Source organism: Mus musculus, chromosome 14 (assembly GCF_000001635.26).
Source record: "Mus musculus strain C57BL/6J chromosome 14, GRCm38.p6 C57BL/6J".
NCBI classification, from domain to species: domain Eukaryota; kingdom Metazoa; phylum Chordata; class Mammalia; order Rodentia; family Muridae; genus Mus; species Mus musculus.
The window spans coordinates 51,515,753-51,528,546 of NC_000080.6; the positions used below are offsets into that span (position 1 = coordinate 51,515,753).

The window sequence follows — 12,794 nt, forward strand, 5'->3', positions numbered from 1 at the left end:
TTATTGTGTCTACTTCCCTTTTTAGGTCTAGTATGGTTTTGTTCATTTCCATCACCTGTTTGTATGTTTTTTCCTCTTTTTCTGTAAGGACTTCTACCTGTTTGATTGTGTTTTCCTGTTTTTCTTTAAGGACTTGTAACTCTTTACCAGTGTTCTCCTGTATTTCTTTAAGTGATTTATTAAATCCTTCTTGATGTCCTCTACCATCATCATGAGATATGCTATTAAATCTAGGTCTAGGTTTTCAGGTGTGTTGGGGTGTCCTGGACTGGACGAAGTGGGAGTGCTGGGTTCTGATGATGGTGAGTGGTCTTGGTTCCTGTTAGTAGGATTCCTACGTTTACCTTTCGCCATCTGGTAATCTCTGGAGTTAGTAGTTATAGTTGACTCTGTTTAGAGATTGTTTTTCTGGTGATTCTGTTACCATCTATCAGCAGACCTGGGAGACAGATTCTCTCCTCTGAGTTTCAGTGCTCAGAGCACTCTCTGCTGGCAAGCTCTCTTACAGGGAAGGTGCGCAAGCTCTCTTACAGGGAAGGTGCGCAGATATCTTGTTTTTGGACGTCCTCCTGGCAGAAAAAGAAGGCCCAAAACAGGGCCTTTCTCAGAAGCTGTGTTGCTTTGGCAGTTCCCAGAAGCTGTCAGCTTCTGTGGTGCAGACTCTCACCTGTGCAGACTAAATTCCTAAGTTCCAGGGAGTCCCGGAACCAAGGTGGCGACCGCTGCTCCTGAGGCTGAGGCCGCCTCCCAAGCCAGGCGGACACCTGTCCTCTGGTCCGGACGGTGGCCGGCTGTCTGCAGCCCGCCAAGGGTGCTGCCTCAGCAGCTCTGTGCTTCTGCCTGTTCCAGAAGCTGTCCGGTTCTCTGGCGCACCCTCTCACCTGTTCAGACTAATTTCCTAAGTTCTGCTGAGTCCCGGAACTAAGATGGCGACCGCTGCTGCTGAGGCTGAGGCCGCCTCCCAAGCCAGGCGGACACCTCTATTTTTAGTTTTGTATTAAGGATTTTAGGTTTTTTTTAAAAAGCTTTTTAGGGTTCTTTTAGGGTTTTTAAATGATTTTATGATTTTTCAGTGTTTTTAGCTATTTTTTAAAGGCCTTAGAATTCTTCCCTAATAATTTTCTTTTCTTTCTTTTTTCCCTTCTTTCTTTCTTTTTTCTTTCTTTCTTCTTTCTTTCTTTCTTTCTTTCTTTCTTTCTTTCTTTCTTTCTTCCTTCCTTCCTTCCTTCCTTCCTTCCTTCATCTCTCTCTCTCTCTCTCTCTCTCTCTCTCTCTCTCTCTTTTCGACTTTTTGGAGACTGGGTTTCTCTGTGTATCCCTGGCTGTCCTGGAACTCACTCTGTATACCAGGGGGGGGCCTCGAACTAAAAAAATCCACCTTCCTCTGCTTCCCAAGTGCTGGGAGTAAAGGCATGGGCCACCACTACCTGGCAACCCTAAAACTCTCAAACCCCAAAAATAAAACCTTTAAAAAAATTTAAAAAATACTCAAGAACACACATAAACACAAAAACCTAAAAATATAGTAAAAAACCCTAAAGAAAAACGCTAAAACCAAGAAAAAGAAACCACTCTAAAATATTTTACAAAAGTAAACTTACACTAAAACCTTGAAAACCAAACAAAACTCTAAAAAATTCTAAAAACCCTAAAAACGCTTAAAAAACCCTAATATTCTAAAACAAACAAACAAACAAAAAACCCACAAGAAACCAAAAATGTCCATGAAGTACTTTTCTCTCTCTCTCTCTCTCTCTCTCTCTCTCTCTCTCTCTCTCTCTCTCTCTCTCTCTTTTTAAGTTTTTTGTGACTGGGTTTCTGTGTATTCCTACCTAAACTTGAGCTCACTCTGTAGACCAGGCTGGCCTCGAACTAAGAAATCTACTACCTCTGCCTCCCAAGTGCAATGATTAAAGGCAAGGGTCACCCGTTACTGGCAACACTAAAACTCTTAAACTCTAAAAATAAAACCTGAAAATTAAAATAAAAAAAAACCCTAAAATTTTTTTAAAAAAACCCCAAAACCCTAAAACACCCTAAAATCCTTTTTAAAAATATCAGAAAAAAAATACCACTAAAAATATAATAAAAAACTGAAAAACTGTTGGTTTTGTTTTGTTTTGTTTTGTTTTGTTTTGTTTTGTTTTTGAGTTTTTCCTGACAGGGTTTCTCTGTGTATCCCTACCTGTCCTGGAGCTCACTTTGTAGACCAGGCTGGCATGGAACTAAGAAATCCACTCCCTCTGCCTCCTAAGTGCTGGGATTAAAGGCAAGGGCCAACACTTCTTGGCAAACCTAAAACTCTTAAACTCCAAAAATAAAACCTTAAAATTAAAAAAAAAAATTAAAAAACAGTAAAAAAAAATGCCGATAAACCTGAAAGAAAAAACCTATAAAGCCTAAAAAAAAAAAAAAAAAAAACCAAAAAACAAACAAACAAACAAACAAACAAAAACAAAACTCAAAGCCCTATAACACCCAAAAATCCTTTAAAAAACAAGAAAAAACTCTAAAAATACCTAAAATCCAGAAAATAAACAAACAAAAAAACTTCTAAAACACTCTTCTCAAAACCCTACAAAACCCTTAATACAAATACTAAAATTCTAAAACAAAACAAAACAAAACAAAAAAAACCACAAGAACCCAAAAATTACCTGTCTTAGTCAGGGTTTCTATTCCTGCACAAACATCATGACCAAGAAGCAAGTTGGGGAGGAAAGGGTTTATTCGGCTTACACTTCCATACTGCTGTTCATCACCAAGGAAGTCAGGACTGGAACTCATGCAGGTCAGGAAGCAGGAGCTGATGCAGAGGCCATGGAGGGATGTTTTTACTGGCTTGCCTCCCCTGGCTTGCTCAGCCTGCTTTCTTATAGAACCAAGACTACCAGCCCAGAGATGGTCCCACCCACAAGGGGCCTTTCCCCCTTGATCACTAATTGACAAAATGCCTTACAGTTGGATCTCATGGAGGCATTTCCTCAACTGAAGCTCCTTTCTCTGTGATAACTCCAGCTGTGTCAAGTTGACACAAAACTAGCCAGTACATTACCCTAAACATATATATATATATTGAGACTGAGGTTCTCTGTGTATCTCAAGCTATCCTGGAGCTCCCGCTGTAGACCATGCTGGCCTTGAACTAAAAAATCCACCTACCCTCTGCCTCCCAACTGCAGGGGTTAAAGGCATGAGCCACCACTGATTGGCAACCCTAAAACAATTAATCCCCAAATATAAAACCCTAATTTTTAAGAAGAAATCAAGAACAACAACAACAACAAATTTCCCTAAGAAATACAGTAAAATTATAAATATATATATGGCTAAATTAAACCCTAAAACCCTAAATACACTAGAAGCATTAAAACCAAACAAACAAACAAACAAAAACTCTAAAACACTCTTCTAAAAACTCTACATATACTTTAAGAAAACCCTAAAAATCTAAAAAAAAAAAAAAATACACAAGAAGCCAAAATGTCCCTAAAACTTTTCTTTCTTTCTTTTCTTTCTTTCTTTCTTTCTTTCTTTCTTTCTTTCTTTCTTTCTGTCTGTCTGTCTGTCTGTCTTTCTGTCTTTCTTTCTTTTGATTTTTTTGTTTCTTTTGAGTTTTTGGAGACTGGGTTTCTCTGTCTATCTCTGGATGTCCTGGAACTCACTGTGTAGACCAGGCTAGCCTCGAACTCAGAAATCTGTCTGCCTCTGCTTCCCTGATGCTGGGATTGAAGGCATGGGCCACCACCGCCTGTCAACACTAAAATACTTAATAAACACTTTATTTAAAAAAAAAAAACTAAAATTCTAAAAAAACAAACAAACAAAAAAACCCAAGAACTCTAATGACACCCTAAAAAATGCCCTAAAATTCTACAAAACCTCAAGAACCCTAAAGAGACCCAAAAATTATAAAACCCTGAAAAAAAAACCCCTATGGCATTATAAAAAAAATCACCCAAAACACTGAGAAAATCCTAAAATCATTTTAAATAGAAAAATCCTTAAAACAAAATCCTGAAATACTTAATAAAAACTTTTAAAACCCAAAAAGAAAATCGTAAAATTCTAAAAGAATATTTCAAGAATTCTGTTTAAAAAAAAAAACCCTAAAACAACATAAAATAATAATAAAAAAATCTCTAGAACTCTAAAAAGACATTAAAACCCCTAAAAGCCTAAAAAACCCTATAATGTTTCAAAAAATTCCTTCTAGAAACCGAAAAAGTTATAAAAGTTTAAAAAAAGAAACCCAAAAGCCTAAAATTCCCCCTAAAAACTAAAAAGACATAAAATTTAAAAAATAAACGAACCCTAAATTACTAAAACACCCTAAAATCCTTAAAACAATTGATTAAAAAAAATCCTAAAATAAAACACTAAATTGGTAAAAAAAAAATAATAATAATTTTGAAAAACTCAGGAACTCTGAAAAGAACCTCAAACAAATCCCTAAAACCATAAAAAAAGCTAAAATTTTTAAAAAACTTAAAAATACATCAAAACCCTGAAACCACCCACAAACCCTAAAACCCTCTTAAAAAATACCTACAAAACCTTAAAATCTAAATAAATACTTGAAACCCAAAAAAGAATACTAAGCCCCTAAAAACCCCTAAAATTATTTTTAAAAAGCTCAAAAACCCTAAAACGATAAAAATTAACCTGAAACCATTAAAACAAAAAATAAAAAAACTTGTAAAGACCCAAAGAACCTTAAAAACTTAAAATAATAAACCATAAAACTTTAAAAAATGAAAAACCATAAAAACTCTAAAATTGTAATTAAAACCTAACAGAACTTAAAACGCTAACAAAAATCTCTAAAATTCTAAAAAAAAAAAAAAACCTTCCAGAACCCTAAAAAGACACAGGAATCCCTAAAACTCTAAAAGAAACATAAAATCTTTAAAATAAAACATTAAACCTAAAAAAAAAAAATCCTAAAATCTTTTAAAAATCATAAAAGACCCCAAAACCCTAAAATACCTTAAATTTCTAGAAGAAATCAAGAACTTTCACAAAACCCTAAAAATAAACCTCAAAAAACCCTAAGACCATAAAACACAAAAAACCCAAAAACTTTAAAACCATAAAAAACCCCTAAAACCTTAAATAAAGACCCTAAGACCTTCAAAAATCCACACAAAAATCCTACAAACTCTAAAATACTTAAAACAGCCTAAAAGACACGTAAAACATTAAAAAAGAAAACCTAAAAACCTCTAGAATCTTTAAATAAACACTAACATATCCCTAAAAAGCAAAAACAAAAAACAAAAAACAAAAAACAAAAAAACAAAAACAAAAACAATCCTAAAAGACTTTCTTTTTGTTTGTTGATTTTCTTTTTTTTTTCAAGACATGGTTTCTCTGTGTAGCTCTGGCTGTCCTGTACTCACTCTGTACACCAGGCTAGCCTCAAACTCAGAAATCCACTACCTGGATTAACTGTCATTTTAATTTTTTGTGTGAGTGTGAATTTAGTTGTGTGTGTTTTGTTCAGGATCTGGGGTTCTGGGACCTTTGCTGGGGTCTGAGGATTTGTGTGATGCCCAGTTTGTAGGGCATGATAATGTTGAGTTCTTAGAGGCCCAAATTGATCATCAGGGTAGTTTGTTCCCTTTGTTTACCTTGGTGTCATATAGGAATCTCCTGGGGTAGGAGGTGTTATAAAACCTTTTTCCTTGTAAATACTAGTTATGTCCTCTGAGCATTTATGTAGCAATAGGATCCAAGGATTATCCCTGCCTTAAAACTAAGAGGAGAAAAAAGCCTTATATCTAAGAACCAAAGCCTGTGGGACAGTCTAGTTGAAACATCTCACAGAACTAGTATATTCCTTCAGGCTCACGTAAGAAGCTCTTGAAGGTCGGCCATCTCCATTTGGTCCCCTGGCTCTGCTGTCCTCTGCCCAAGATATTTAATCACTACCAATAAGACCCACTTTAAAGGAGCAAGGATATGGCATACAATTGGCTTGGGTAGTCCACATACAGCCTAACACATGATACTTGATTGCTTAGTTCAGAGGATTATTTGCTCTTTGGGCCATGCTCTACCACAGGATGAACATTGAATTCACCATCATTAAATCACAACATGAGAAGAAAATGTTGGATATGGAAAAAATGATGCAGTCAATAAGTGATACCATTGAGAAGTACAAGGAATTCATGGAAGATAACAATTCCTACAGGTGAGTCCCAGACACAGCTGAGACCCTGCACTAGGCAGGGAATGCTTGTGGCCTTCTAGGACTTTGAACAAAAGTAAGAGCCCTAGTTCTATACTATCTGTTTCGTAATAGGAGCCCTCCCTTGAGGCAAGGGTGTTGGATTTGTACCTCTTGGACTCAGTTTTCCTAAGTGTGAAGATTGTCCAAGACCCTCAGTCTTTATTCTTCCAAATTCAGGATCCTCTGTATAGAAATCATTTCCACCATGCTGGGAATCTCAAGCAACCTTGACCTCTAGGGTTCTGACAGCAGATTAAAAGATCTGGGTTCCATGACAAAAATGGAAAGAGTTTATACCTTTTGAGTCTCCTCTCCCCCTCAGAGGGGATTTGCACTCTTCCTACTGATGGTTTTCTGGTACCACAGACATATAAGCACCCATGAGGAACATTTCCTCTTCTGTGATGTACATGGGACACTCTTGGTGTCAGGGTTTTCAGAAGTCCTTTGATTCTTGTGGCATGTCGTTGGCCTCTGGATTTGACCTGCCTTTATTTCGTAATGATGGGTATAATGTGGTCTCTAGTCTGAGGCTGTCTGGGGATCAGGACCCTTGCAGGGATCATAGTACTTGGAGGAGTGGCAGGCAAATGGAAGCTAGCTGGGAATCACCATTTATTTATTTATTTATTTATTTATTTATTTATTTATTTATTTATTTATTTATTTTTGTGGTTCAGCTTCAGGCACACCTACCTCCTGAAAGAATGCAATCAATTGAAGGTAAAAGTAATTGATCAGTCCAATGGTTGGCTGAGAACATCCTCCTCAGTATTTGACAGGCACTGACAGAGTCTCTCAGGAGATAGCTATACCAGGCTCTGGTCACCAAGCTCTTGTTGGCATCCACAATAGCACCTGGGTGTAGTGACACTATAGGGGATGGTTAGACAGATGGGGTAGTCTCTCAATGACCTTTCATTCAGTCTGTGCTTCACACTTTGTCTCTCTGACTCCACCCATGGGTATTTTGTTTCCCCTTCTAAGAAGGACCAACATATCCACACTTTGGTCTTCCTTCTTTTTGAGCTTCATGTGGTCTGTTAATTTTATCTTGGGTATTCCAAACTTCGGGGCTAGTATCCACTTATAAGTGAGTGCATACCATGTGTGTTCTTTTGTGATTGAGTTACCTCACTCAGGATGATATTTTCTAGTTCTATTCATTTGCCTAAGAAGTTCATTAATTCACTGTTTTTAATAGCTGAATAGTACTCCATTGTGTAATTACATCACATTTTCTCCATCCATTCCTCTGTTGAGGGACATCTGGTTTCTTTCCAGCTACTAGTTATTATAATAAGGCTCCTATGAACACAGTGGAGTTCATGTCATTATTACATGTTGGAGCATCTTCTTGGTATATGCCCAGGAGTGGTATTGCTGGGTCCTCAGGTAGTACTATGTCCAGTTTTCTAAGGATGATGTGTATCAAAAGCAGATTGCCCTCATGGCTAACCATAAACATAGACAATCCAATGTAACAGTAAACCAACTTATCCAGGCACTCACCTGTGTCTCCTACAAGTGTTTATTTAGGTGATCATCTACAAGGATTTCTGTGGAGGTAGCCTTTTTAAAGAAACTGTATGTTTAGCAAGCAAAAATTTCTGCTCTGCTAGAATCTGCAGTTTACTAAGGGAGATTAGTTGATTACACATCACAACTCTACACGACATTAAGATTGAAGGGTGCTGGGCTGGAGACTTTCTTTAGAATAGTAGAGATGGAATAATAGAGAGCGTTGAAGGAAGAAGTAAAGTCCTGGAGCTCATTTGCTTTATGGGGATCAGGTGGGATTCCTGGTAGGAAATAGATTGCATGGATGAGAGCTTAGTGGAATAGACAAATAAGTGAATTTCACTGTTGCCTTTTGGAAGTTTTTGCTCACCACCCCAATCCTTCCCCGGAAGATCTTGATTCACACTGAGTGAGCCTGAGTAGCAGCTTGTCAGTCCTATTTTCTTTGGGTGCTGTTGGAATTGGAGTTCCTGGGCCTTGTGGTCTGGAGCTGGCTGAATGAGCAAGGATGTAGGAAAGGCTTCTCACAATCTCAGGTTTGCTGTGAGAGTTTTGAGGCTTCATGAAAAAAAATTTCTCTATATATACTCTTCATTCTGACCAAGAAGAATGTTGTCTATAGCTTTCTATTTCTCTAGTAAGAATACCAGAGTTGTGTTTCTCAGTTGAAACATCTGCTCTGCATAGTCTAAATTATTTGTTCCTCTAGCATGACAGATTCTTCATTGTTTTTTGCTCCCTTATGATTTTAGGTGTGTGTGTGTGTGTGTGTGTGTGTGTGTGTGTGTGTGTGTGTTTATGGATGCTTATGCCAATCTGTACCTTTGTGGGTATGTTTGAAAGGCCAGTTAAGGACACCTGATTTTGTGTAGTCATTCTCTAACTTAGTTCTTTGGGCCTACGTTTCTCAATAAACCTGATACTTCCTGTTTTTCGATGTCCAGTAGAGTTTTCATCTCCTTTCCACTACCAGGTGGAGATCTGTCTCTTATTTATATCAACAAATCATTAAACAATACTAATATTTTTAAAATTAGTATTACATTTCTTAATTTTTCCTGCTTTGAGTTATTGCCTGGAATATTCTGGCTTGTCTTACTGGCTTAACCATGGGCATACATAGAAGCCTACAGTGCATCACTCTGCTGACGTTGTTTTGCTAACTATATTTTGGGCATGGCTTTGTTTCAGGATAGATTCTCACTCAGAGTTGTGCAGAGTACTGCATTTCAGAAATGTCACAGTAGGCCATTTAACTAGATTTCTCCTGACTGATTTTGAGGATGATTTAATATCACATAATATGTAATGTGTTGAAAAGTTCCTGAGTAATGACCAAAAGTCACAGTCTTCCTCGGATGCTAAAAAGGACTCAGTGTAGGTTTAGTGAGAGGACCTTGATGAGTCAAAATGGGGCTTATTGGAGGCTATATGTAGAAATCTCTTTCTTGGCAATTTAGTGCTGTGTTGTTGAGGATATCTGTGTAGAGCTTGTAATTTCCTTGTAAGACCAGCAAGTATTTGCATAGGAAAAGTTCCTGAAGTGGAGATAAGTACAGGTCAGGGCTGCAAAGCCCCCTTGAGTCTAAGAGCCTTGTACACATCATAGGTCCAACTACGTGCTCATTCAACAGAAAATATGCTATATAAGAGCAAGAATTTCATTGATGTATGTGTGTTTTTGTCAGTCTTTGTGTGTTGGTGTGTGTGTGTGTGTGTGTGTGTGTGTGTGTGTACACCAGCTGTGACTCAGTGTGTTTATTCTAAGTTGTGTGTTTTTGTAATGAAAAAATGCCTTTGCAAGTTTTTGTGGTATGGATGCTTGAATATACAACAGTGTTTGTGTATGTATATGTGTTTGTGTGTGTGTTTGTGTAGACATGCAACCATGTCTCTAGAGGCCAAGCATGATGAGTAAAGGCCCTGAGATTTCAGATTGCATCCATGAAAAATCAAATACAGCAGTCCAATTAGTGTGCAACTCTAACTAGCTTCCAAGAAAAAAAAATGGACACAGAAACTCATGTAAAGGCAGACTCTCAACTAACTAGGGGCAATACTACTGATCCTTATTGAAATCCTTTGGAGAAAATCAATGGAATATGGTACATAGTGTTGAGCAGGAGGTTGGTGTATAAAATCCATGTGTTATGTCCCTTTTCTGCTCTGGAAGAATTAAGAAGGCCCACTGGAATATCAGGTGGCTTACTGTGTATTCTCAGCATCCAGGTTCTTTTCCTAGTTGCCTGCTACCATTGCCTTTCTAGCTACCTCTACTCAGTAAAACGTTGCCTTATCATATGGCTTAGATTCTAATCATTGAGAGATTGTGTTGCTTGTAGCTGTACCTGCATCCAGCAGAATTCCCATAGCTGTGGTGCAAAACAGGACTGTTTCAGGAGCCCCTTGAGGGTCATGATAATCCAAAGAACTCACACTATGTTATCTGTGTAGCATTCCACAATTGCTGTTATTCAAAATCACTTTCTCAGTGTCAAAATCAGCCTAAATGAGGGTTGGGAGAAATGATGACCTTCAGACAGGTCTGGTAGTATAAAATCAGGTAGGTGTTTGAGAAGCAAGGTTCAGAAAGTAGAAAAGAAGTCCCCTTAGACCCACTGATTCCAGAACAAGGAGTAGATATCCAGAGGGTTTCTAGGGCACATGAGGTACGTAGTGGTCCTCAGAGTAGCCCAGATGAAGATGATATCCTGATGTCCATCAGCTAAAGAGTGAAAATGTACTATGTGATACAGCCCTTTCATGAACTATTGCTCAGTGTTAGATAATCCATGCAAGTATTTGATCTTCAACTAGTTAGCCTCATCTTACTCAAAATATCCCTGACACAGTCACATTATTGGGAGAAAATTGTTCCATTGGATCTTATTTATAGTGACTTCCTATTTTTCTGGGATCATACCTTTGGACACCAAGTCAGTCAGGCAATGACAAAGGGAGCCTCCAATGAAAGGAACTGTGTACTTTGGGACAAGACTGAAACAGTGAAGGAGAGGCTAGTCCACCACCAACATGTGATCCTTTGCTGCAGAGAAGCCTACTCTACACAGCTTTTGGAACTTGCTAAGACAGATTGGATAATATGCCAAGAACCCTGATTCTGAGTCTGGTTTATGAGGGGAAAGCTTATCACTGACTGAGCTGTCTATATGCTTTGCCCATTACGTACCTATCCCATTCAAGATTTGTTTTTTATGACTTTAAAATATCCTGGGAGATTTTTATAATTGCATTAACTAGGAAACTAAACTAAACAGGTTACTGAGGTATACTGTGCTTGTGTTGTGTGAACACAAATAATTTGCATATTTAACAAAGTGCTCTACAACAGTCTTAGATGTACAGGTGTGTTGTTATGTTCCTTCATGACCATCACTTTTAAAATTCAGTTCCTAGCATTGGGAATATTTTCATTTAGCACATTCTTTCTGATTTTAGGACCCATGCAGTGCCTGTGGATTTCATGTGATATGTTTTCTCTGGTTATTTCCAGATATAGGGGTTGATGTGTGGTACTCTGTCAGGATCCTGCACTAGAGAAATAATCATAACCTTCACTTCAATTCTAGGCAGGTTCCCCATAAGGCATCCACATAGTTTTCTACGTTGTTCACATCTCTCTTGGACTCAGATTTGGACATTCCTACAATGTTATTATTCAATATATTATACCTGGACTATTGGAGTAATATAGTGTTTTTCTTTTAAACTCCAGTACAATGTGTAGTTCACAGCTCAGTTTCTAGCAGTTTTTAAAAGCTGAGAAATAATTCCAAGCCCTGGTGCTCTATGACACTTGGGGATGCAGGGAATGACCTCAGCCAATAATAGGTGATAATAGATTATCCAGCTGAATAGACCTAGTGTGGGATGGAGAGCTGAATTGACAAATCCTGATCAGGCTGTTGTTCCTTCCTACCCTAGGTGTGAAATACTCCAGCAGAAACTGGAACATGGAACAGACCAGGACAAGGTCTCCTTTGAAGATAACTTCTATAGGGGGATCTCTGTGTGTTCGAAGCAAATATTTCATCTCATTCCCAGTAATCATGGCTATTATCTGCTGCATTTTCTTCCTTTACTTTTGTTTCCTTGCAATGAATAGCCCTTAATTTCATCTGGGCTCTGGCTCAGCAAGAGTGAGCGTGTATCGGGATTCAGACATGTGCTGAGGCACATCAAGAGCTGCTGGGAAAACAGGAAGATTCTGAGAGTGTAAATTTTTCTTGTCCTGATAGGTCATCAAGGAAAATTACAAAATCGCAAAGACTTTGAGCCAAAGTCTGTAACATGTTTTCTGCTTAGTCTTGGGTGTCCATATTCTTCAAACCCATACTCCCAAAAAGGAGACCTACTTAAATTTGTCTTGTAAAGATTGTCACCAGAAGTAACTTATTTTCTACTGTGTTGCCAAAGACAGCCATGGGCTGTAAGTCTGTGTTGCAAAATAACAGCCAAAGAAGGCTCTTTAGCACAATTCTTGTTTTTAGATTTTGGTTTGAGCTTTGATTACTTTTGTTATTTGGTTTTCTTTTGTTTCATTAGAAGTTTTTTTGTTTGTTTCTTTGCTTTTGTTTTGTTTTGTAATTGATTTAATATTTTGATATGGCTATACACTGTATATATTGACTGCCCACTTTTAGTTACTATTGAGTAAATTGGATGTATTCTTGTGAATAAAACAGTGATCTCTAACTCTTCACACTTAAGAAACTTCTTTATTCAGCTGTGGTATCACCCTATTGAAATCCCAAACCTATCCGACACAGATGGATCTCTGTAAGGGGCTTGGGTTCCATAATGACTTCCCAGCCAGACTGAGCTACAAAAGTAATAGATTGTACATTCAGTGTGTCTAGTGTGTCCAACTCTGTGGATTCCAACTTCAAGATGGAAAAATTATCCATGCTGTATACTTGCATGTCAAATATTGAGCTGCTGCTAAAATACTGTGAATGATAGTGTTGAACAAATTAACGGGAAATATATCAGTATTTCTGAAATATCTTTCAAG

At 37.8% G+C, this 12,794-nt stretch overlaps 1 protein-coding gene across 1 annotated transcript in view; it reads left to right on the top strand.

Annotated features, from left to right (window-relative positions):
* Gm7247 (predicted gene 7247) overlaps positions 1 to 12,794 on the top strand; it is a 208,913-nt gene that overhangs the window by 154,683 nt on the left and 41,436 nt on the right. Inside the window, exons 4-6 of the mRNA XM_030248214.1 lie at positions 6,068 to 6,199; positions 6,919 to 6,967; positions 7,659 to 7,777. Coding sequence (XP_030104074.1) covers positions 6,068 to 6,199; positions 6,919 to 6,967; positions 7,659 to 7,777 — 300 coding nt within the window. The remainder of the gene's footprint in view (positions 1 to 6,067; positions 6,200 to 6,918; positions 6,968 to 7,658; positions 7,778 to 12,794) is intronic.